This window comes from Chelonia mydas, chromosome 7, assembly GCF_015237465.2.
Source record: "Chelonia mydas isolate rCheMyd1 chromosome 7, rCheMyd1.pri.v2, whole genome shotgun sequence".
Classification (NCBI taxonomy): domain Eukaryota; kingdom Metazoa; phylum Chordata; order Testudines; family Cheloniidae; genus Chelonia; species Chelonia mydas.
The window spans coordinates 37,241,963-37,268,043 of NC_057853.1; the positions used below are offsets into that span (position 1 = coordinate 37,241,963).

Genomic DNA, 26,081 nt, shown 5'->3' on the forward strand with positions numbered 1-26,081 from the left:
TTGGAGGGGAGGCTTTTAACAGGTTCTGACATGCCCTTGATTGGCCCCAGGTGTCCTAATTAACCTAGTGGAACCTCTGTTCAGTTACCAAGGGAAGACACCTGCTTATCCTTGGGCTAATATACCTGCCTTCCAGTGGCCCAACAAAGCCATGGGACCTCCTTGTCAAACTGCTCCTAGCGCTGGCCAAAATGACCATCTATAAGCTCAGGGAGAGGACGTTGGCTGAGGGGGTTTCCTGCAACTGTGGGGCCTATTTCTGATCCTCCCTCTATTCAAGCATCCAGGCAGAGTTCCTCTGGGTGGCAGTCCGCTGGCTCCCTTGACCTTTGAGGAGCAGTGGGTGCTGTCCAGCGTTCTCTGTTCAGTGTCCCATTCTGGTTCCTTATTGTTCCCCGTAACTACTTGAGTTCCTGGGCCTTGTGGATCCTCCCCAAAGGCTGGAGGAGGGTCCTTCAGCAGTAAGCCCACCCATTCCCAGAACCCAATATGAGCACACTCCTGTAGCCATCTAGCCCAACCCTGTCACGTAGGGCAAAAGAGAACCAAGAGGGACTCATGGGAGATTTCTACTCTAGCTCCCATTTTCCTTCAGTGCTCCCCATTTTGCAGTCAGGCAATCTATGGTAACTACAAAACTTTGCAATCAGTAATCGGTAATCAATACAAGTAGTTTTGTAATAATTACGGATGTGCCTGCATGGGTCTAAGGGTCATGTCCTGGACTTACAGTCTCAAGTAATCTGACCTCTTTGAAGGTGCTTTTCTCTAAGTCAGCAAACATGATCCCTCTCCTCGCTAAAAACACAGTATCCATTGAAATATGAAAACCAATAATATGTTATGATTTCTACTTTTCTGGTAAAAGAGATAATGGGAATCCAATGATTCATTATCATATCACTTAGCCTTCTGCTGTCCTACAACATTAAAATTTGCTGAAAAGAAAATCCTTTGTTATGTAACTCCTAAGCATTCTTTCAAAATGTTAATTTTAATGAATCTCTAAAGGTAAAATATAATTTAACACAATTACAGATGTCAGGTTAGGTACAGACCCTCTGCTTTGACACTCTCCTGCAAGGAGGCCACAGATCAGGCAGTTTTGAGAGCGGCAAAGGCTTAAGGCAATTGTCTGCAGCTTTAAGGTCCTCAGAACTGATTCAGAGGCCACAACAGGAAATCAGAGGGAGAAAAAAATAGCAACACAAAAAGTAAAGATGTTTTATAAACATGACTCACTATGTTCAATGTTAAATATTTGTCTTTCCAATAATGCCCACTGAAAGTTCATTCAGCCACTCTAGTTCCATACAAATTGTTTGTGGAGCATGCATCGGCCTAAATCTAATTTTGCCCTGCTTACTTTGGAAAAAGGAAATTTAAAAAATGAAATAATCAAGGTGGCTTTTTGTTCATTTTCCTCTTTCCCAGAAAAAAAGCAAGCAGAGTTCTAAATCAATAAACAACTAGACAGAAGATGTACTTTCCCTAGCTTATTTGGGTTTAGTAAACATCACTGCAAGATAAAAACATAAGGCTCGGTCCTGTGAAAGTGTATATGAGGGATATGTGAGAACAATATTCAGATACCAGTAAGGGCATCTCAGCATATTGCTCTGTTAGTTATGACCCAGTAAAACAGCAAAATTAAAGGAGTTGGCAAGAGTCCTGTGCCAGTATCCCTCACAAGGCACTGAACAGCTTCCTGTGTGCAATACCAATTTTTGTTTAGACTCCTCAACCATTTCTGTGTCCGTGATAGAATAATTCACTGTTCAAGCCAACTGCACCTGTATTCCTCCCCTCTGTTCTCTTGAGGGCCCCCACTCTAAGCTCTCAGCTCTTCAGCCATCACCTCTCTTGGGTGGAGACATGCATCTCTCTCACTTTTGACCAGGGGTTTTCCAGGCTGCATAGTTCCTTGCCTACATAAGCCCGATTGCCTAGACAGGCCAGCATCTGAGCTTTCCTTTCTCTCCAGAGACTGTGACCAGCTGTAATTGCCAGCAGACACACGTTACCACACAACTCTTTATAAGCAAGCACATTTATTCTTAAAGTGAAAGCATTACAGAGAAAACATTTTTAAAAAAGTTCCTATACGCATGTTTAAAGCTTAACAGAGGTCACCCATCAGTCTTATGGGGCCTGTGACAAAGTTCCTGCTCTACCTTGGTGGGTCTTGCACTTACTGGCGGATTTGCTCGCCTTGGAGCTTCACGGCAGCCCTCAGCTTGGCCGTTTTTCTGAACCCACAGTCCAGGTCACCTCCTCCTGTGTCTGATCAGGAGTTGGGAGGATTTGGGGGGAACCCGGGCCCACCCTTTACTACGGGTTCCAGCCCAGGGCCGTGTGGAATGCAGCTGTCTAGAGTGCCTCCTGGAACAGCTGTGCGACAGCTACAACTCCCTGGGCTACTTTCCCATGGCCTCCTCCCAACACCTTCTTTATCCTCACTATAGGACCTTCCTCCTGGTGTCTGATAGTGCTTGTACTCCTCAGTCCTCCAACAGTCCGCGTTCTCACTCTCAGCTCTGAGTGCCTCTTGCTCCCGGCTCCTCACATACCACAAACTGAAGTGAGCTCCTTTTTAAAACCCAGGTGCCCTGATTAGCCTGCCTTAATTGATTCTAGCAGCTTCTTGATTGGCTGCAGGTGTTCTAATCAGCCTGTCTTAATTGTCTCCAGAAGGTTCCTGATTGTTCTGGAACCTTCCCCGTTACCTTACCTAGAGAAAAAGGACCTACTTAGCCTGGGGCTAATACATCTGCCTTCTATTACTCTCCTATAGCCATCTGACCCAACCCTGTCACAGGCCTCAGTAGGCCTAAGTCCTTCCAACCCCTCTCAACAGAAGGTCCTGTTGCTTTGCTGGAGCAGAAAGAAGGCCCTGAGTCAGCTTAAACTCAGGCTTGTTATCCAAAAGCCCTTTCTTTGTGTGCTGGTCTCTGGAGAATCCATTTTGAACTAGTATATGTGAGCCTCTCCAGGTTGTGGTATTTCTCTTACGATGTTACCACCTGAGTGAATTTGCCTAATCACCTCTTAGTTCACGAAGAAGCTTTGCTCACCCCATGAAATTACATAGAATCCATGGCCCACAAATGATACATACATTTAATACAGGAAGATCTCCCAAAGATATTGCAGGAAGTTGCCATATCTGTCAAACCCATGCTCTCAACTTTGATGCTATTTTTAAGCATGCTGCATGGTGCCTCCAGTTCCCAGCCAATGGGATCTGCAGAGTCAGCGTTAAGGGTGGGAGCAATGTGTGGAGACACCTCCCCCAAGGGGCCGCAGGGACATGCTGGCTGCTTCCAGGAGCGGCATAGCACGAAAGGAGGGAGGCAGTGTGGGCAGGGAGCTGCCTTAGCCCTGCTGCTGGCACGTCTCTGTGTGCCCCTTGTGGGGGAAGGGGGACAGCGAGTCTCCATGCGCTGCCTGGGGTGGGGGCAGTGCACACCTCCCCCCCGCCAGGGGCACACAGAGACGTGCCAGCAGCCAATGTTTCCTTGTCACCATTTCTGTACATATGTGAGTAAATTTAAAATGGTAAGACCTGATACACATTGTTATGTCCTGATTATCTGTGGTGTTGAGCACCCAAAACACCTATTGTCTTCAACTGGTACTAAAGGTGCTCAACCCCTTTGATAATCAGGCCATAACTATATTGTCTTTGTTTCTTTGATGACCCCTTAAGAACACCTGTAACTGTCATTCACAAACCTTTGCTAATGCTATAAAATATGCTATAGGAGGACATGGCAATATTATTATTATTGTTATTGAAAAAAGTCAGACAAAGCTGAATATATTTTATATACAAAGTATTTCTGGAACAGATCACTTTCTCCTTGTCTCAACTCCTATTGAACTCTAAATTATTTTTTCCTAAAATGGGAACCTGATCCCAGATTAGGACTCCGTGGTGTTAGACTAGTATAATACAAATAAAAGAAAGAATAATAATATGGCAGCTATTTGTAATTATTACCATTCTCACTGTCCAAGGCTGTTACATTTTAGTCAAGCCCACCCCTGTGGGCTGAAGAAGAAACAGGAGAGAAGACTATTCTTACTCAACTGTGTGCAAAAAATGGCAGGCTTTGCTGTGCCATTACTTAACATAATCCAGCCTCTGGAGGACCAAGAGAAGAGAGACATGTAAACTAAGGACTCCTCCCAGAGAATGCCATTAGTGCTTCCCCATCTCTTTTAAAGTAAGGAACCTTTAGCTTGTGCACAGTTGTAGGTTTCCACTGCAGCAGCATGGCCCAGGGAGACAGGCTCTCTCTCAAGTAGAGCTGGATGAAATTTTTTGACCAAAACCACTTTTTTTGGGAGGGTGGGGGAGAGAGGGAAGTTCAGATTTGGTTTGACTGAAACATTTAATAAATTTCTGTCAAATTTGCCAAGTTGTTTCGGTTGGGGGAAAAAAACTTCATAAAATTCCAAAAAAACCTAGAAGCTTCTGTTTTGACATTTCCAATTTGAAACATTTTGATTATTTTATTTGAAATTATTTTAGGTTTTGAAATTTTTCAAATTCAAAAATGTACAAAAGCTTGTAATCACAAAAAAAAGTTTAGAAAAAATCAGAAAAAAACATTTTATTTGATCCAGAGTGATTTTTTTTTGGTTCACCAAAATTAAAAAAAAAAATCATTTTGGGTCAACCCCAAACAATTAAAATGTTTTTTTTTTGAACTGCTTGTAACCCAATCAATTATCCACATAGATCTACTCTCAAGTAACCAGGCCCCAAACCATTAAGGGATTTATATTGGAAAATAATGTAACTGTTTGCTGTAACTGTTCAAAGTTATTGTATCTAGAATAGTTGCACTGCTTAACTTCTGGCAGACCTAGTCAAATAATCCTGAGTTATTTATTTACAATATCATTGTTTGTGGTGATCTAAGGAGAGTGAGAGCCTGCAGAGTCTAGTGGATGGTGTGCCTACAGTACTTGCGTTCAAGATCTTGGAACATCCAGCATGTTGCCAGATGTCTCTAGAAGGGATTGGTGTACCACAACACCAAAAGCAGTGGGGCTGGTTAAAAAGAAAACCTTGAACTCCACCTGGATACTCACAGGCTGCCAGTGAAGATCTCAGGGCAGGGGCATGGTAGACTCTTGGTGTGAAACACTCCTTAATCAACCAGTGGGCAGCCACACCTTTCACTAACTTTAATTACCCCATGTACAGTGCAATACAGTGGATACCGTGATGTCTTATGTTGACTTTCAAATATTCTAATAGCCACCACTCAATGGCAGTATTTCTCAAAATGGGGATGTGCCAGACTAGCTGTGTGTCAGGCACATACAGGCCTCTCATAGTTGTTATCCTGAATCTCAGGTTTCATTTTAAAAAAGTGAGTTCCTTCCATCTGTTTGCTTTTCTGGATTCTGAGTTTTATTTAAACTGCTTGGTTTTTCCTTAGTGATGTGTCAAATGGTATATATTTTAAATCTGTCATTCAAAAAGTATCTTTTTGTGTGTCAGTTTTTTTTCTTTGTCAAGCTAGAACAGAGAAAGAGATTGTTGTGGTTTTACACCCTTTGCGTGATGAGCCTTGATGCATTTTCTTCTTTCCTCTGGCCATGTACCAGTATCATAGATTATGTCATTACAAATATGTTATCTCTGGTAATATGGTTTGCTCGTTAAAGCTGTTAAAGAGCAGGAGAGGGAGCTCGCATACTTGAAGTTTCATCAGAGACAGAACGGTGGACTGGAAAAAAATATTCACATGGGAGTCATGATAATGGTCCATATATTTCTCTCTGTTACAGTGGTGTAAATTATGAGTTCAGCTGAGTTATTCCTAATTTACATCAGCATAACAGATCAGAGTTTTTCTAACTTCTTGTCTGGGTTGTGGGCTACTGTATTTCTCACACTATATTCAAATTATATTATTAGCAGAAAAAATTATAAAGGTTGTAGCTTATTTTGTGACTAAAACAACTTATTCAGAAAGTTTAGGAATCACAACGAAGGAATAAAGGTTCTATTGAAAAGTGATCAAGTATCAATTGATCCACATACATGATCAACTAAACGTACAGATATAAGACCCAATCTTGAAAATGTATGCATGTCTATTTGCAGGATCGGGTCCATACTCTGAAAGATAAAGGTGTAAAAATATTTATTGGCTTTGAAAGGCTTTTTTACCTCAGTGACTCTCCATCAGATTTGTTCAGTTTATAAATTCAAAGCAGCAATGGAGATAAACCAAACCCCAACATCCTACAACTTGGGGAAAATTCAGATCTGGATGTGAACTCTGTAGTCCACTTCTAACTGCCCACACCGTAAACTCATCCTAGGATCTGGGACTGAAGCTGCACATCACTACTACTAAGAAAGATTCTGCAATTGGAACTTAGCTGTTAATTCACTTGATGATGTGTGGGACAGAAATGAATCCAGCTCACCTTCACACAGCTCTATTGCCTCTCCTAACAGGAGTAAAAAATAGACACTTATTTTTGTCAGTAAAGTAGATAGACATAACTCAGAATGCAGAAGGAGCACATTTGTTAAGTAATATCCGTCATTTATAGTCAATAAACTTTTCTAACCATAACCACACTTTAAATGTTCCACCTGTGTACAGATGGCTTTGAAAGACTCTCTTAAAAGTCTAATTGGATTGGAGCCTGGAGTGTCTTCAGGCAGTATTAATGTAGATTATAACAAAAAGAAATGTATTTTACTGTGCTTACACAACTACCATACTTCTGTAGAATATAGCTCAAGATTTGATAAAACATAAAATTTACCTTTGTCATGTTTACATTTCTGTAGTTAGCTCTACACTTAAAACACTGCTTCAGCTGCACCGCTGTTGCGCTTCCGTGTAGACACTCACTACAGCAATGAGAAGGGTTCTCCTGTCGCTTTAGTTAATTCACCTCCCCTAGGGGTAGTATCTAGGGTGATAGAAGAATTCTCTAATTGACCTAGCACTGTCTATACCGGGGGTTAGGTTGGCATAGATGTCTCTCTTGAGGATGTGGATTTTTCACACCCCTGAAAGATGTAGCAAATATAAGTTCCCACTGTAGACCAGCCCATGATCTAATGTGTGCATCTAACTCCCAACTCATAACCAAAGACTGGAAAATAGTAAATAGTTTATTTTTAACCATTTTTATAAATTATTTTAATTTTTGAATTAATATAGTGCTTGTAAAAAGTTATTGTGTTGACAGCACTGGACACCAAAGTTTACAAGACAGGTAGAGCATGGGCAATTGGCAAGGTCAGCCTCTCCAATAATCACACCAATGTGCCTTAAGTAAGCCATCATATGGACAGCCCATCTCTAAAAAAGATATTTCATCCTCCAGACCCATTCAATCTTTGGGCTTTGCTAAGAAGGTCACCAATATGGCCTGTTAGTGCCATTTGCAACAGGAGTTACGTGATATAGGGTACTTGTCCTGTGGAAACTGGTCAATGATCATCCAATCATATCTTACAGGCCCCCAAACAGCCATCACGCTGCCACTTTCAGTCCCTATTATCCTGAGTTAGATTTCATAATCGATAGATCTAAAAATTGAGCATAAAGGCCACTAAAAAACCTCGCCATAGCTTAATCCATAGCCTTTGTTTCTGACAGAAGTTAAATCGAAGGGTTTTTTAAAAAAATTCTTGCCTGGGACATGCACTAATAAATTTTTTTTGGTCTCAGATTGCAGAAGAGGTGGACGGACACTGAGACATTCCAGCTAATTCTGAGAAAGAGGTGGCCGTCAGGGTTGCAAGTGCATGAGAAGCAAAGCCACATAATGTGAAGCAGGAAAGGTATGACTGAAGTGAGCAGGGGGCTTGGTGTTTTGAGGAACTGCAGTTGATTTTCCCCGTGCCTAATATCCAGAAGACTTCTGGCACACATGGGGCTGTGAATAAAGATTGTAGTTTGTGTATGCATGGGACAGCTTGATATGAAAATGTGATCTCAAACTTGGGTGAGAAAGAACTGCCAAACTGAAAGAGAGTTCAGAGTAGCATCTGCAAAACTAATGCATTATCATCCTTCAAAATGCTCCTTTTCCCTGACGCCTACAAAAAAACATGACAATGGTTGGGCTCGTAGTTTGCTGATGCCAATGCCCATCATACTGACCAATACTGTTCCCTTGTACTCCCCCATCTTTGTATTCGTATTCATGTGTTGTCTCTTATCTTATACTTAGGGCTTGTCTATGCAGCAAGCTAAGGTGAGAGTCTATAGTGCACCAGCTAGCCACGGTGTAATGTTCTATGGGGACATTGCTATAGCACAGCGAAAGTCTCAGAGTGCGCATCCTGGCTTGCTCTGCAGTAACTTGCCACACAGACAAGCCCCTAGATTGTAAGCTCTTTGGGGCAGTGACAGTATTTTTGTTCTGTGTTAGTACAACATCTAATGCAATATAGACACTAGTGCCCTAGGCTGGAACCAAGTGTTCAACAATCTGGACTTACAACTGTGTCTGCTAACTCGAGTTCTACTAACCCTGGACTTACATTACAGGGCATACCTAATGTCAGCCTATATGTAAACGTTTCTCAAATGGGCATACACCACAGTCCTCCCTGCTCAGATCTCATCTTGCTATCCATATGAGACACCTTTCATAGAAGGGCAGACGGGATTCATGTGTACAAGCTATGCAAATGTGAAGGTGGTTATAGGAATAAGAGATCTACAGATGAGGAAGAGTATTAGCTTTTAGATTCTTGAATCAGGACTAGCTATGCTCTGTGCATGTTGAGTCACAGAAGCTCATGGACTTCCTAGCCAGCGCATGTGGAAATGGCATTTTATTTGAATAGGACCCATAGCATAGGGAGTGCAGAATACTAATAAATAAAAGCCTCGCCTTGAACATATATCACTGGAATTTTTGTAAATCATTATTTCAAATTAAATATATGATGAAGTAGCAAAATGGCCTTTATTGCAGCCTGGATTTTTATCCAGTATTGCTTGTAGTTACCAATTGTTCAGGGCTCACAAACAAGGCATTGAACCATTTCCTCTTCATGAATGAAGTTCTGTGCAGCCTGCGAACAGTCAAGTCATTTCAAGAAAATGTAGAGAGGGGCAGGGGAAAGATCAGGGAATGCAAAAGAAATCTGGCTTTAAAAAAGGATGTTAGCATTGCTTTTAGATACATTGTTTGCTTTGGTCATGATAGGGAAGGTGGAGGAACTATTTATTTTTTAAATTAAAACTGGCATGAAATTCACAAATTAATTTATTAGTTTAATCTCCAATCTGCAAAAGATCATAAAATCAGAGCAGAAACTGGTGTTTTTAAAAAGCTTTTGATTATTAATAGTCACACTGACTCATAATAACAACATTATGATGCAACCCAGTAAGGTAAACTTGCTTTTGGAACAATAAACCTGTCACAATATTTTCACCAATGATGTGCTTTTTCCTTAAAGGAAGGCGGGGTTACTTGTAAGTATCAGGGCCATAAATAAGAGGGTCCTATGTCAGGAAAATTAGAAGTCTGTTAACATAAGCGTATACTCAGACTGAGCATTAGAGGGCTTTTCTAAACCATCTAAGTCTGTTGAAACTGAACTGCACAGAGATTAGAAAGTTTAGATACAAGATCAACAGTAAGAGATTATTTTCTTTTAGTTGGCCAGTTAGCCGTGTTGAAGGCAGCATGAATCCTGTACACAGTACCTTGTTGTCCTCAGTGCTTCTTTTCACCCTCAGAATTCAGGAGCTGGTAGAGGCATGCAGCTGTGCCCCTGCACATCCACAGCAGCTAATCTGTGATTCTGCTTTAGGTGAGTCATAACAGCTATACAGTTTTAACATTGCCGGTAAAAAAGCAATTGTAGCTAAATTAACTGCTGTGCTATTTTTCTGTACAACTCTCTAGGGGAATACATTTAACAAAGTAGTTTATTCTGTAAAAGGTTTTCAAAACAAAATGATTGGAAGATCTCATTTAAAGAGACAGGTATAGAAGAAAATGCATTTGGTCTTGTGTTTGGTAGTTGCTGTTCCTTTTTCCTTGCTTTTTCAGAAAATGTTCTGGACTACAAATTGTTGAAACTACTGAAGTAAATGTAGTGCCTTTTCTTGATAAGAACCACCTTCTATATTAGCTCTCAAATTAAAGCAAGTAGGGGGGAATATGTTCACTGACAGATTACTACTGTTCACATTTAATATGTAGTATAAAAGATTATATAATATATATAATATGAATAATATATATGTGCATCATTTATATAAATACTATAGATACAACTAGCTGCCACAGTACTCTGTAAAAAAAAAAAAAAGAGGAAAAAAAAGAAAAAGGATAATGTGTTGAACTTAGCTGATCTATGATGTGCTACAATATAATTTGTCTTAAATGTATTTTTGGTAATTTTGGAACAAATAATTTAGCAGGCATCTGATAGCCTTTTTAACTTTTCGATAGAAAAACTGGTCACAGAATTCTGTGCTAAATTTCACTGTACACTCATAAGATTACTGTGTTTTACACAGTAATCAACATATAGAAAAAAACCCGTAAAGATCTCAAAATTGGACAACACAGGGATAAGAAAATGTGACATTTTGCAGTCTTGAATTCATCAGCTCAAGCTGTGTATGGTTAACTTCAATCCAGTGTGAACAGTAAATGTAGAACATGAGTTTCCAAAGTGTCACAAAATTAGCATATCTATGGGATAGGCAATACCTTCTGCATACTGATTAATTGCTTTTATACACTGACAGAAAATCTTTGTAGCCATGACAAACTCTACGCTCTATTTGTGGCCATCAGTTAAATTGTTTTCTAATCTGATTGTGTTAAGCAATCTTTTTATTAAGGTACCTACACCAAACATTACAGATGGGGGTAATTTGAGGTGTCAACAGAAATACCAGTTACTCTTATTGTAGCTTAAAATTATTACACTAAACTATTTGTCTGATGTATTCATAACTTGAGGTTTTGCTGGATTTGACAGTAGAGAAGAAACCTGAGATACTCATTACATACAAAAAAAGAAAAGGAGTACTTGTGGCACCTTAGAGACTAACTGCAGTATTCTTTTAGAATAAGGCAAATTACAAGGTTCAAGAGTTGAAGAGTTTCTCCAAATTGCCTTTTATAAAAGGCAGATTTCTGCTACTCTCTAACTCTTTATCTATAAGTAATGGAGGCAGAAAATAAAATTACAAAAATAAAATTTACAAGTATATTTGGACTTCATCCTCAAGCCCTAACTCACACAAACAGTTCTGCTGAAGTCAACTGGCCCATTCACATGAGGGAGGGCTATATGATGGGGCCCTGTGTTTAATATTAATTACATTAAGTCGTATGTATTCATACCGTAGGAAGGCATAGAGTTATATGGAATAAATGTTCACATATATATATCGTACTTGCCATAAACATATAGAACTGGATTCTTTAGTCTGCTATGGTCTCATTGCACCGTATAGGCAATGCAAAGTGGTCTTAAAGTGACTGGAGAAGACCAGTGGAGAGAAATCCCCCATATGGGGGAACTCTCTACTGACATAAATCTGGCTGAGGTAGCTCTTCTGCCCCAGCAGTCTTCCCTGCAACCCCAGAGCAAAATGGGAAGGAGGAAGTGTACTGGGGGTTTTCTAGGGGTGTGGGGACTAAGAGGGGAGAGGGAACAGTGCTCTGCTACACCAGATCCTCCCCTAGCATAAATTAGGGGTGTCCTCCTGCAGCATTAATTTGTGCCCGGTCTAGGCAGAGGAGCAACAACTGGCTCCTTGTAGCCACGCCTCTCCACTTTTGGGTGGATTGTAGAATCAGGGCTACAGTATATTTCATTTCCACTCTAGGGTTGCAATTTTGGTTGGATATATTCCTGGAGGTTTCATCACATGACTTAAAGATTAATTTTTGATTCCTGGAGACTATCAGGAAAGTCCTGGAGGATCAGAAAACCTATTCCACTCTCTCTCCCTCACACACAGTTATACTTTTTGCCCCAAACCAGCATACCCTAAACCTCTGCTTTCCCTAGCACCACTTTTATAGTAAATAAGATGATGCATCAAAGCTAGATTTTTGTTTGATTTTAACATTTACAGAACTTCAAATATTTTAATAAAAGAACTTAGGCCTTTGCTCCTTCACCCATTGAAGTTAATGGGAGTTTAACTCTTAACTTCAATGGGAATTGGATTGATCCCTTTGATGTGGGGGTTGTTAAGACTTTAAAAGTCTTGCAGAATTGAGAAGCATTTTCTCGCATGCAAAACGGTATATCTAAGTTACACAAAGTAAACAAACAATACAATACAATACCTGTAAATTTTACACGGCGTCTGAAAACTGAGGCCTTGAGCTGTCCTGTTTTATACAGCACAATCTAGTACATGTATTGAAGTTATTAAACTATATTTCAACTTCAGTTCCTTTTCCTCTGAGGTCATTTCTGATTTGGAGGGAGGGTTAAATCAATAGATCTTACTCCAGCCACTAGCTGAATGTATGAGGCCACTCAGAAACCTGAACATTCATGTTGGATCCCCAAAAAGAAACAAATAGAGAAATTAATTAAGTCCGGGCCAAGCACTTTTCACCGTGACTTTTGTCTATGAGATTAGTGGTGCAACACTTTAACTTTTCCTGTCAGGGTGCTACTGTGGCTTTAGGCTGTCTTTTTCTAAACATCCATAGCTACCAAATAGCCTGAGTAACTTGGTGAAAATCATAGACTTTCTGACAAATGTAGGGCGAGAGGCACCCTCTGATCCTGTCACTTACATGTGAGAGGATGACAAAAAGAGAGAGAGAATTTAAAATGCACCAGTCTTGTATGTACCAGGAGGGGAAGTGTGATGGGTTAGTGGATTCAGCACAAGGCTATCAGCCAGGAACTTATGAGTTATAATGCCAGCTCTGCCACTGACTTTGTGTGTGGCCTTGGCCTAATTGCTTAGCCTTTCAGCCTCTCAAGGCCTAAAGTACTGGGCACTGACTGTGAGCTGCTGAGTGGTTTTACCCTATAGTTCACTTCAGTGGGAGAGCACAGTGTTGAATACCTTCATCTCTTTGAGGGTGAGCAGCACCTCTCAGGAGAGCTTTTACCTCATAGGGGCTTGTGAGGAATAATTAATCAATAATGCTAAGTATCTAATAGAGCTAAAGTTATTATTACTCTATTAATGAAAACTCAAAAAACAGACTACATTGAAGGTTAGTTTCATGGATTCAAAAATGCCTGGAAAGATTCAGAATGGCTTCACTTTAGCTAAACAGTAATGTGCAAAATATCCCATTGTGCTGTACTGATTTCTTCAAATGAATGGGATATGAGAAGCACTGGTTTCAAGTTTATAATAAGAAAATTTCTCTGATAAATTCCTGGGGTGAAATCCTGGACTCATTGAAATCAGTGGGAGTTTTGCTGTTGAGTGGGGCCAGAATTTCATCCCTGGTACCGATTTTTAATTGATTTTCATATTAAAAACAACCATACTCAATGACCTGTATACAAAAAGTATATTTTTGAAATGCTAATTGTGTGTTAACAGTTAAAATAACTTTTTATAAATGCCAACATCCTTAAATCTGTTCTTTATGTGATTCTTGTGATGAACTTAACTCAGTGAGGCAGGCAACATAAGTAGAGTTAGTGTTTTGGTAAATAGGTAAGTACCCTGCACTGCTACCTATTGAATGTAGGGTTCTCCATCTTTGAAGTTAGTTGGATTCTTTCTATAATGGAAACAATATTTTGTATTTGAGCAACTGGCACCACACTATAAAGAGATGACAGATATTGGGCACAAATTTGTAATCTCAGACACCAGTTTTATTAATTTAATGAAGAGTGGCATGTCTCAAACTATAAAGGAAGCCTCATGGCTGAAGCTCAGCAGCACTTTGAGCCTGTTAAAATCCTTATAAGTCCATTGAGATCTGGCAATGCAAAGAAGTGTCAGATTAGACTAAATTATATCACATACAAATATAATGGTAAACATTTGACTTAAACCCACAAAAACTAAGTTTTGAAAGTCATCTCTGCCTAGAGATGTGCTAAATAGACATAGCCCAGGTAGCTTTACTAAGTTGATGTGAAAATTTTCACCATTCTGTTTCTTTTGATTTTATCATCCCCATAAACTTTGCTTTCTATGAAGTGACTACAAAAATGTTCAGTTTTTTATTTAAATACATTCATTTGTACACTTTCAATGTGGAAAACAGCTCTTGAGAAAAAAACAGATCTATTTTGACTGGATGTAACTTACAGAATTGCAGAAATGTAGAACTGGAAGGGACCTCATGAGGTCATCAAGTCTAGCCCCCCTGAGCTGAGGCAGAACCAAGTAAACCTTGACCATTCCTGGCAGATATCTGTCTAACCTGTTCTTAAAAACCTGCAGGATTCCACAACCTCCTCCTTCAATAACCTGTTGCAGAGCTTAGTTATCATTATAGTTAGAAAGATTTTCCTAATATCTAACCTACATCTCCTTTGCTGCACAATTACTTCTTGTGCTACCCTCAGTGGACATGGAGAACAACTGATCACCATCTTCTTTGTAACAATCTTTTACATATTAAAAGGCTGTTATGTCCCCCCATCAGCTTTCTGTTCTCTAGACTAAACATGCCCAATTCTTTCAACCATTCCTCATAGCTCACATTTTCTAAACCTTTTATCATTTTTGTTACTCTCCTCTAGATTCTCCAGTTTGTCCACATTTTCCTTAAAGTGTGGAACTCAAGACTTTACACAGAACTCCAGTTGCGTCCTCACTAGCGCTGAGTAGAGCAGAATAATTACCTCCCGTGTCTTACCTACAACACTCCGGTCAGAAATATAGGCTAACACTTCATGTTTGGAGGAAAAATTGGGGAAATGAATTTAAAGTAGGTTTTATATGTTGTTAATATACTGTGCACCTCCACTCTACTCTTAATTCACCTCATGGTTTCTAGATACTACAGCTCATATAGTCTTCCTGAGAACAGTGTGGATGAATTTACTAACCTGCTGATCCTGCAAACATTTAAGCCAGGTGAGTAGTCCCATTCTCTTCAATAGGATTACTGATGTGGACAAAGTTAAGCATATACATAAGTGTTTGCAGGTTCAGGGCCACTGTATCCACATGAGCTGTAATAGCTACACTAATAACAAGTGGAATTAAAAATCGATGGGCCAGGTTTTCCAGCCCCACTACTGCTTTGGCACTGTGCAGCAGATGTAATGCCAGTTAGCCAGCTAGTGGAGGGTTCCCCACTGTGGGGGAATCCCCGAGTCACATCCAGCCACTGTTGTGATTGATGCCCCGCCTCCAAATCTCCAGAAGGGCCAGAGCCAGAGAGGCATAAATTAGAATAACCGAAGGCTGTTCTAACTTAGGGCTTGAAACACTATAGCAGCACAGCTGTAGCACTTCAGTGCAGACACTACCTATGCCGATGGGAGGGGTCTCTTGGTAATCCACCCTCCCGAGAGGCGGTAGCTAGGTCGATGGAAGAATTCTTGCTCAGACTGTGGATTTTTTTACACCTGAGTGATGTAGCTAGATCAACCTAACTTTTGTAGACCAGACCTCATGCTGTAGACTGGCCCAGCCTTCAGACCCTGGAGCAAGAGCCGCCTTTGTACTCTGCTAAACACAGTTCAGACAGTCTAGGATTCAGGCAAGACAACCTAATTCTCTCAATTTTGGGGGTCTTTTAAGGCCTTTCTTTTCCATAGCATGTAGTAGTGACTGATTATACTAGTCAGCAAATTGCAGAGCATTTATATTATTGCTCCTCTGCCAAATGGTAGCAGTTGTGATGGCTTTGCCAGTTAGCTTTCCTTTGGAGGAGAAATCAGTGACACCAGAGTCAGGATATGTTCTTAGTGCAACTTCTTTTATTAACTCCGCATACACCAGTCCTTGAACACTGATTTCTCCTCCAAAGGAAAGCTAACTGGCAAAGCCATCACAACTGCTACCATTTGGCAGAGGAGCAATAATATAACTGCTCTGCAATTCGCTGACTAGTATAATCAGTCATTACTACATGCTATGGAAAAGAAAGGTCACAAACAGCATGCAAGTGATCTCCTCTGTCAGGGATCATAACCTTAACATTAATGCCTGGTTCCCAGGGAGCAATTCTGCTTCCAGAGTTGACACAGCTCAGAAGCGTTAAGGGAGAAAGAAAACTCTTATTGCTTGCCACAGCTCCACTGCACTCCCCCACTCCCCAAGAAACTACAGTAAAAAACCAACACCACAGCATTTCTTCTAAAAACAGAAACTCACTCAAGAAAAACTTTTGAACCTATTTGTAACAGCACCATCTGGTGACTCCTCCAATAACAATATTTTCAAAGCACACTACAAATATTAACTAATGAAGCCCCTCAAAACCAGAGAGAGATAGAAAAGTATAGTTCACAAATGCCAGATAGGGAAACTCAGGTACAGCGAATATATTGACTTTCTTAGTCCCCTGAGTCTATGGATGAGACAGGATTAGAACACAGCCTAATGTTCAATACACTAATCCACAACTACTGAGAGTACAATATTGAAGCTATATAATCCTTAATACTGATAAAAAACGCTATATGCGAGTTGGTGGTATTATTATTAATATGTAATTAAATTTATTCAGATCTGGAGACTAAATTCATTGACTGCTTGAGGGATTTAAATTATGCTCTTGGTGAAGATCTCAACCCAACCTTAACTATGCAGTTATTCCAGAACCATCATGATGCACAATATTAATGAATCTTATTCTCACCATACAATGTATTACCAAAATCATATACACAAAGGATGTATTTTCTTACATGCATATATACAAAACATCTATATGGACTTCAGAGATCCCTTGTTATTCTTTCCTTTAAGCATGCTTTTATACATGTGAATAATATTTTCAAACTAAAAAAGTCAATTATGCAAGTGCCCTACTTATTTTCAAGTAATGTTTACAAAATCCAAATACAGCATTGGGCCAAAGCAACCATCATGCTCTCACTGAGTGTTTGGTGTTTTGGAAACTGCTGCCGAAGCTACTCCCCGAATAAAGCTCCTATCAGAAAAGGGGGCACCAGTAAACACCTTTTCTACAATTCTTTTTAATCTCATAAAATCGTATTTGTTTGAAACCCCATCAATGGTGCAAATGTCTTATGTATTGCAATTAAACAGCCATAGTATAAATATTACTGTCTTAGGCACCAATACCCCCGAAGCCTATATCTCTCAAAATGCTAAGAACATAAATTATACTGCAGTGAATTGGCTCAGCCAAACCAAGTGCTGAGATGCTGTGCCTTTACTGACACACACACATTTTACACTCATTTATCCAGTTCCTCCCCACAACTGCAAGTGTGAGGTGGTCCAATTTGCACAGCTGCCTGAGCAACTGTAAAGTATGCAAATCTCTGTAGTCTGATTAGCTGAAAGTTATTCTGAGAGAATCAGAGCAAAGAGATTTGCAAAATTATTGTGCTGAAAGCCACAGAAGAGGAGTCTCTCTTTGTGAGGATCTTCTCATGGAGATTCCCCTATAGCATCAAGTTGGGGCTATGTAGGATTTGTTTCCCCATGGTAAAGCCTGGAGGCCCTGCCCCAAATGTGGTGAATTTACCCTAATTTGTAGGAGGGGAGGAGAGGGGAAGAGCGTAGGGCTCCAACTGAGTCAGTCTGCCAGGATTCCCCTTACCTCCTTGGGATCAGTTAAACCAGGGGAACAGGCAATGGGGGGCGGGGGGAGGGGACGACAACTCTGCACAAAGATAATACAGACTGGGGCTGTATTTCTTTTCCAGATAAGTTTTGTGTGGACAGCAATAAGTACCCACATCCAGCCTTACCACTGAATATGCACTTCTCTTCATGGACCACCTAGTCTAAACTCCTTGTCCTTGCACTGACCCTTGGGTGGGAATGGATAGGGTGGGCAGGTGCCCAAATGCGCCTTCCATGTGCAAGATGGTAGGTTTCCTGCACATGTAGATCTAGGGAGGTCCATATCTGGTTCATGGTTATTATACAAACCTCTCCACTTTGATTAGCTCTCAATCCCTATGTTCAGAGTGGCTACTGCTCTCACAACTCCTCATTCTTTATGCCCACAAATATGGGCCCTAATCCTGCTACCTCCTCTTTCCTCTCACAGGCAGTGCCACTGACTCAAAAGGTCAGTGGAACTATTTGTGTGAGTAAGGAGGGAAGTAATTGAAACTATTCTTGTGAATAAGGACTGTTCACTTGAATAAAATCTGCAAGATGAAGCCACAACTGCTTCAGGTTCTTAGATACTAACAAACATTTTGAGAATGGTACTACCTAAAAATTCCTCCAAATTTAGTTTTGGTGGCCAAATTTTTAACTTACTATTCAGCTAAGAAAAGCAAAGTTGTGAAAATTTCATAGTATCAACACTAGCATGCAGTATGCAGAGAAAGAAAAAGAAATAATTTCCTATCTACTAGAAACAGTGTCCTTTGGAAACCAGACATTTGTACAATGCACAGTCAATCTGTGGAATTCTTTGTCAGAGGATATTGTGAAGGCCAAGACTATAACAGGGTTCAAAACAGAACTAGATAAATTCATGGAGGATAGGTCCATCAATGGCTATTAGCCAGGATGGGCAGGAAACCAAAACCACGCTCTGAAGTGTCCCTAGCCTCTGTTTGCCAGAACTTGGGAATGGGTGACAGAGAATAGATGATTTAATGATGACCTGTTCTGTTCATTCTTTCTGAACCACCTGGCATTGGCCACTGTCGGAAGACAGGATATTAGTCTAGATGGACCATTAGTCTGACCCAGTATGGCTGTTCTTATGTTCTATGTTCAAGCACTAAGTTCAGGTTTCACTTATTTTACTTGGAAAAGACGGTACCAACTGTAAAATATTTGGTTTTAGTCAGTATCAGAGGTAGTTGCATCATGTGTAAAATCAATTATAAGAAGAACCTAGCTGGTTTACAGATTTAAAATTAACTCCAGAGCAGTGACTCATTATTAGGTATATTTTAAATGAAGGGGGATAGGAAAATTTCAGGAAATCAGTTATATTTATAAACAAAGCATGTATTGCAGTATTATGGAACTATAAATAATGATTTATCTAAACATTCTACACATAAATGGTGTGGAAAGCAGAATGAAAGCTTAAAAATGTAAGGACTAAACATATATAAAACGTAAGATACATGAGGTAGCAGTAAATTCTTGAACCTACTAGATCCTGATTTAAATTCTCATCTTGTTTGTCCCATAAAAGGTAGTGTTTCTCCATAACCACAGCCCCTCCTGGATTCCAAAGGAAGGGATGTGTAGTTATGAATGGAAATCTATAATAAAAGGATATATGCTGTTGTACAGAGTAAAGAGTATCAAGGCAATGTTATTCTTCAGCTGAAATTGGACAGATGTTCATCACTGATCAAATGATGTGGTATTTGTGGCTTGTGAAGCAGAAAGAAATATTTCTTTAACATCAGTAGCAGCTGTAAAAACATTGCAGAAAAATAAGACTGACCTTGAACAACATTAGGAAGTTATTTTTCTATAATATTTATTTAAGTTAAAGTAAGAGTACTTGTACACATCTGCTTTTTTAAAAATCAAAATCTCTCCCTGTTTCCATTTGAAAGTTTATAAAAATATAGATTTAAAGCCCTGATCCACATAAACTTCATTTATTCTGCTATCTACAAAAAATAATTTAACCTGGGGTCAGACTTGATAACAAATAGTTTAATCTGGGGTCAGACTTGATAAACTCCCCCCTATAACATTGGTAGTTTCTCCTTCCCACTCTAAAAACACAAGTACTCACAAAACCCCAAAGTTAAACACATGCCTGAAAGTTGTACAGGCAAGACTACATCTTGGTAAATTCCAGAGAGGAGAAGTGCTTTAGACTCAAATTAAGATTCCAATTAAATGTAACTTTACAGAACAATTTAAAACATTTTCTAACTACATGTGTGCAAAGTACTAGCATAGTTAGAAAGAAAAGAAAGAAAGAAAGAAAGTGTTATATAATGCAATTAGAACAGTCATGCTGAGTGGTGATGCAAATTATCTTTGGCATTAGCTATATTCAACTAGAACATATCAATGTGTTTCTGTAATAAGGTGACTCTTCGGAATACGATACTTGTTACTGGTCAAAGGATTCTTGAATAAAAAAAGAATGGTGCTGTTGCTTTATTCTAATTATAAACTGTAACAGAAAGGTCTTTGTACTACTGACTCACCATGGTAATTTGTAATAGCTGGCATCATTGTGGTGCCTTCTACTGGTCGGCATGCCAAATCTGTTCAAAACTGTTCGCTATCTTGTTTCTCTTGCAGCTACAGTCTACAGAGACTTCTACTACAAATCCTTCCCTGACCTCAGGGGGTACAGGCCTGCCCGAGGGAGCTAAAGGTCCTAGGGTGCTCTCTCTAATGCCACAAGTTTGTGGTTCAAATTGGTGATTGTGGTGTCCATTAGTTTGTGACCCCTAAATTCCTTACATATTGGTTCCTATTTGCTTGACCCAAATAAAACCTCTTCTGCGCTCTTCTAATGTTTGAGGTGTACAGTCCCCCCATTTTATTTTATTCCTTTCTTATCCATCTGCCCATGTTTTCTTGGTAATGTTGTATTTGGAGTCCATCTTAAGTTTAGAGTTTAGTGTCTCAGTAGAATTTTCACTTGGTTTGAGCCCTGTTAGTGTTTTGAAGTCCCTCTTTTTAAATTCCATTTGGAATTCCCTGAATCCAGATGATACATTTTCACTTCTGAGGATTACACTTGTAAATGCAATATAATAGCCACTGAATGCTAACCACTCTAGTCCCCCTCCCTGGGGATGCAGTATCAAGCAACTATATGTGCCTATATTATTCTCAAGAGGCTGCCTTCCAAAGGATAAAAGTCTGCTGTTACTACAGCTAATATGAAATTCTCCTTTCGCCCAAGTGATAGAGACCAGTATTTATGGACTCAAAGGTTATGAGGTCACTGGGTTTTATTTGTGGTGTTCCATATATGTGATTCAGCTTGGCTAGTTATTTTGCTGATTGCTATAAGCTTTTGTCACTGGGGTAGCCACTAACTTTAAAGAATATTCAAATACAAAACAAGAAGAAAATAAACAATTACATCCTAAATAATAAAATATCTCTTGCACTGAATGTTGCTTGATTCTGGCTCTATTAGGCTCCCAAGCAGGGTGAATTCTAATGATGGAGATCCTCAATTCAGAAAGCCATCCTACTGGACACGAAGAGTGAGATTTTCTGAAGTCTCAGCAATAGCCTAATTCTGCTCCCATTTAATTCCATTTGGCTTCAACAGGAACAGAATTAGGTCAACACTGAGCAGTTTTGAAAATCCCAGCTGAAGTCTTCATACTTCATTTTGGGATGAAACTGCTTCCCCGCTGATCTTAATTGATTTAATGATCTATAAGTTGATAAGTGTGCTCTCTATAAACCACATCCCAGGCTATGCAGGTGTTTAAAGATCATTCAGAAGTATCTTGCTGTGTATCCCAAAGAGAACAGTATGTATGTTCAGAGACTTGAGTACAAATTCTATGTTTTCATTCCCACAAGAATCACAAAAGATGATCTAGAGCTTCTGCACATACTTCAAGATGAGCCCAATGTAGACTCAATTGCTGTATTGAAGGTTGGAATTAAGAAAGATCTGCATGATTATTGAGAGGTCCACAATAGAGAAAAATGGTTGTAGTGTCCTCACTGGCTGCAGAAAAAACTTTAGGTCATTGATACTACCTGGGAATACAGAAATAATCTTGGATCTACTGTGATCATGAAGTTACGAAATATTTTGACAAAAGTTGAGTATATGCACTCAGTACATGATGCAGACACAGCCTCCACCTTTTCCTACAAATCCTGTAGCCATGAATCCATTACAGACTATACCTAAATTGTGATCTATTATATCAGTATAAATTGAGAGCCACTCCTCTGAATTAAAGATGTGGCACTTTATTTTATTTGAACTGCAATGTCTACATATTTGTGTCTATGAAAGATAAACAGAAATAATATATGGTGGATATAAATACAGTTTACACAAACTCATGAGTTAAAATGGATGATAGCCCTAGAAATTTTAGAATACTAAAATATTGTATGTAGTTAGCATTCAAAGAGATTTAAATTCCTTTCTGTAGTTTTCCAAAGAAGAATGCTAACTGTTTTTCAGAATTTATGGTGGTGATGACCATCAGACTTTGATCAGTAATTACTAATTGGGAGGTATTTCCTTGCTGTTAATGACTAGCTGGAAGATCTGAAGGCCCATGGTGAAGCTGAGGGGCCTTTAACGCGGCTGGTCACTAACTGACAGGAGATGCCAACTTAGAGGTCATTATTGCTATTTTAAATTTTTGAAAATATGGAACAATGTGAAAGAAAAGAGGAGTTACCTGTTGTGTTGAAATGTTAGAAGCTGAACTGCACATTGCCATGGATACACTGATCTGTTTACAGCATTTTTCTTTTCCTAGCAGCTAAAGAACAGTACAATAACCAGAAAGTGAGATTCTCTCTCAAAATTACAGTAGACTCATAAAATTTATGTTGAAATTCTCAAAAGTCATAATTAATTTTAAGATCCCAAGTTGGTACACCTAGAGCCTAATTTCCTATGTGCCCATAACATCAAGTGAAGTCAATAGGAAATGGAGGTACTCAGGGCAAATGAAAATTAATTCCTAGGTGTCTCAAGTTGGGCTGATAATTGAGACAACTCCAAAATAAGCCATTTTTTGAAAATGTAAGGTAGAGTCTAGACCATCTTAAAGGAATGCATGTGAAGTAGGACTAGCATTTTAAGAATCCTTTCTGCAGGCAGGCAAGCAGAGGAGGAGGATGGAGAACAGTGTAAATGGGAATTTGCAATCACAAATAATCCCATTTCCCTGGGTTTGGGGGATGCAAGTCCCTTGGCATGAACAGAGAAATTGGAATTTAAACAGTGTTACAGTTGTTGCTTTGGGAGACATGAGATGCATTTCAGGATGATGGTAAAATATTGTACCAAAATAAGCCTTAGAGTACTGGCTCCAAGATTTTAGGCTTCATGACTTTGTTCCATTAAAAAGACAAAGAAATGGTCCCTTCCTTGAATAGCATGCACTTGCAGAATTAGTGTGTGAAAATGTCTGCAACATGAAAAATTTTCACAATTACTTACAATATTTGCATGCACACATAGAGATTCTATCTGCTGTTAGGTGAACAACTGCTCATCTTGCACACACAAATGTGCATGTATATGCGTGGATTGGAGGCCTTTACATTTTCTGTTTAATTTTCCTGCCTTCTGCTGACTTAAGGCAGAGCTTTAAAATAATTCAAATGTGAATTAATTGGGTAGTTACCAAAAGGAAAGTGGAACATATAAAAATTAAATGATGGAAAAACAAAATAAAATCTTTAGTCTCATCAAAAATGAAATCTTATCTAATCCACCATCTATGCAGGAAAATATTTTAGTATCTGGAAAAGCAGAGGTTAGTATTTTTAAACTGTTTTGTTTTATTTTAATAGAGAAAATGTTTCTAATTTAATCTCCCTAAACAAGTCCTGGTATATCTCCCCTTTTCTGCCTCTTTGGATGAGACACCAAGCTTTAAAAGATTTCCTTCTAATGCTTGCATTTGGATCCTTGGATAATTCTAGTGTCTTCCGTGTTGGCAGAATTACAGATATCTTTGGGCCTGAACCAAGGTTATGATGCTGCTGTGCTGCTCCGTGCTTCTGAATGCTGTTGCTTTTCTCTTCTTCTTCATTTGAAAATTCCTGACAATTTTTACTCTTTATACTCTTTAGTGTGGCTATTTAGTAATTATATGAATAGATTATATGAATGTGTGAAAAAGTAATTTATTGGTTTCTTAGGACTTCTTCACTGGTAAAACACAAAGCTTAAAACAACCATATTAGGCAAATAAGTGAAAAGTTAACTTTGAAAAGTGGCTAGTCTGCATGCACTAAAACTGCTTCTGAGAGTTTGGAATAAGATTTTTACTACTAATATTTTACACATTTTTATTAAGCTTTTGTACTCATACAGTACTAAAGTGACTAAAATGATCTAAGCACATCTTCTACAGAGGTTATTAGAATTTCTTGAAACAAGCCATTGACCTCTCGTGTGGTAATTTATCTGTACTTTAATGGAGCGATCCTCCTTTTCTGACTTACATTGAGGGAACCCATTCACAAACCCTAAAAAAAGGTAAAATAATAACAAAGATCTGGTTTCAATTAGCAAAAGCAATGCAGTTTAGTGTGTGCACTTTTGTCCTTTCATAACACAGCAAATATGAAGCCCTAATGTCCAAACCTTTACGCCCTGAGTTGTCCTACTGGCTTCCATAGAATTACTTACAAGAGGGAGGAATGCTATTCAGAAGAGTAAGAATTTGCAGGATTGGGATCATAGTATGTAGAATCACTCACTGCTGGACCCACCTTATGGTATCTAGGTGCAAAAGGTGAAGTAAAGATGGAGTTTGATCCCTCAGTCTGGATTTCAAGGCATTTATGGCAGACTCCTGGCATTACTCTAACATAGCTTAGAATCACAGAATATCAGGGTTGGAAGGGACCTCAGGAGGTCATCTAATCCAACCCCCTGCTCAAAGCAGGACCAATCCCCAATTTTTGCCCCAGAACTCTAAATGGCCCCCTCAAGGATTGAACTCACAACCCTGGGTTTAGCAGGCCAATGCTCAAACCACTGAACTTTCCCTCTCCCCCCGTGAATATGGTAGATGAAGCCCGTTCTGCTTGTCAACTTTAGTTATTTTGCATTCTAGTTGTCTGCACTTGAATTCTTGGCCAGTTAGAGATAAATGTTTGATTTAAATTGGCATTGACTAGGAAGAACTCTTGACCTGTACTTGCTTATGCTGAACAAACTACTTTGAAAGTTAGGAATTCAATGTGAAGCAGTCCCTGGGATATAAGAAAGGACAAAATACAAAGTTCCTTTCTTGTCTTGGCTCAATCTCTTCTCTTCTTTCTCATACATTTGATCCTTTGCACTGGTTCCCCCTGAGAGTAGAATTGGGACACTGTCAAAAACTTCATTACTAGAATCATGAGGGGTTCCGTTCTCCCATCACTGGATACTAGTAATGGGAGTTACCGGATCTGGCTATACTAGCTACTAAAGGAAGTAGACAGGACCAGGGTGTTAAAAATTCCTTCCCTTTGTTATTTTAATAGTAGGAGTGAAGACTAGAGATAATCCCACTTTGCTTTGGCTCTCAATGTTTGTTAACAGACATTAATTCTTGGGAGGGACAGACAAGGTGGGTGAGGTAATATCTTTTATTGGACCAACTTCTGTCTCTAATATTCTGGGACTGACATAGCTACAGCTACGTTGCATACATTAATTCTTGGTTTAGTATTGTTCTGACTTTAATGCAACCAGTGGCATTAGCAGTACTGTCCTTAGTATGCTGTGTGGTGGGGGTCTATAAGTAATTCCTTCCAATATATCTATTAAAAGTAATTCAACAGACTTCAAATAAATCAACAGGATTATGTCATTAATCTATCAATGTATCACAGAAGCTTTCATTATGACAAAGAATGCAAAAGAAAATAAAATCTCTCTTTTACAGGTGTATTATATACAGTTAACTCACAGAATGTTTTGCCCTTAACAACAGGGGGGCAGATTTTCAGGTGATGTAAACTGCCATAGTTCCATTGTCAATGGAGCTATGATAATTTATACCAGCTAATGATCTTTTCCAGGAACTTTTATTCCTGTGTAGACAACTAATTAGGAAAAGTAACCCCTTGAAAACATACATCATTCCTAAGGAAAGGTAGAGATAAAAATATATATTCTTAAGAGAAGAGGGAAAATCAGCATCCTCTAATCTTCTGATAAAGGAGGAAAAACAGCAAACTGTTCTATTATGCCATCAGACACCAACAGAGGAGCAGTTTTTATATAGCCACCCTCATTAACTAGAGTTTGCATATTCTGGAAACACATTT

General features: G+C 39.2%; 2 protein-coding genes across 3 annotated transcripts in view; one reads left to right on the forward strand and one right to left on the reverse strand.

Moving 5' to 3' along the window:
* Window positions 1–26,081, reverse strand: part of SYN2 (synapsin II) — a 402,447-nt gene that overhangs the window by 81,277 nt on the left and 295,089 nt on the right. The gene's annotated exons all lie outside the window — the stretch shown is intronic.
* TIMP4 (TIMP metallopeptidase inhibitor 4) overlaps window positions 9,088–26,081 on the forward strand; it is a 53,224-nt gene continuing 36,230 nt past the window's right edge. Inside the window, exon 1 of the mRNA XM_007056482.4 lies at window positions 9,088–9,826. Within this exon, the coding sequence (XP_007056544.1) occupies window positions 9,700–9,826 (127 nt within the window). The 5' untranslated portion in view covers window positions 9,088–9,699. The remainder of the gene's footprint in view (window positions 9,827–26,081) is intronic.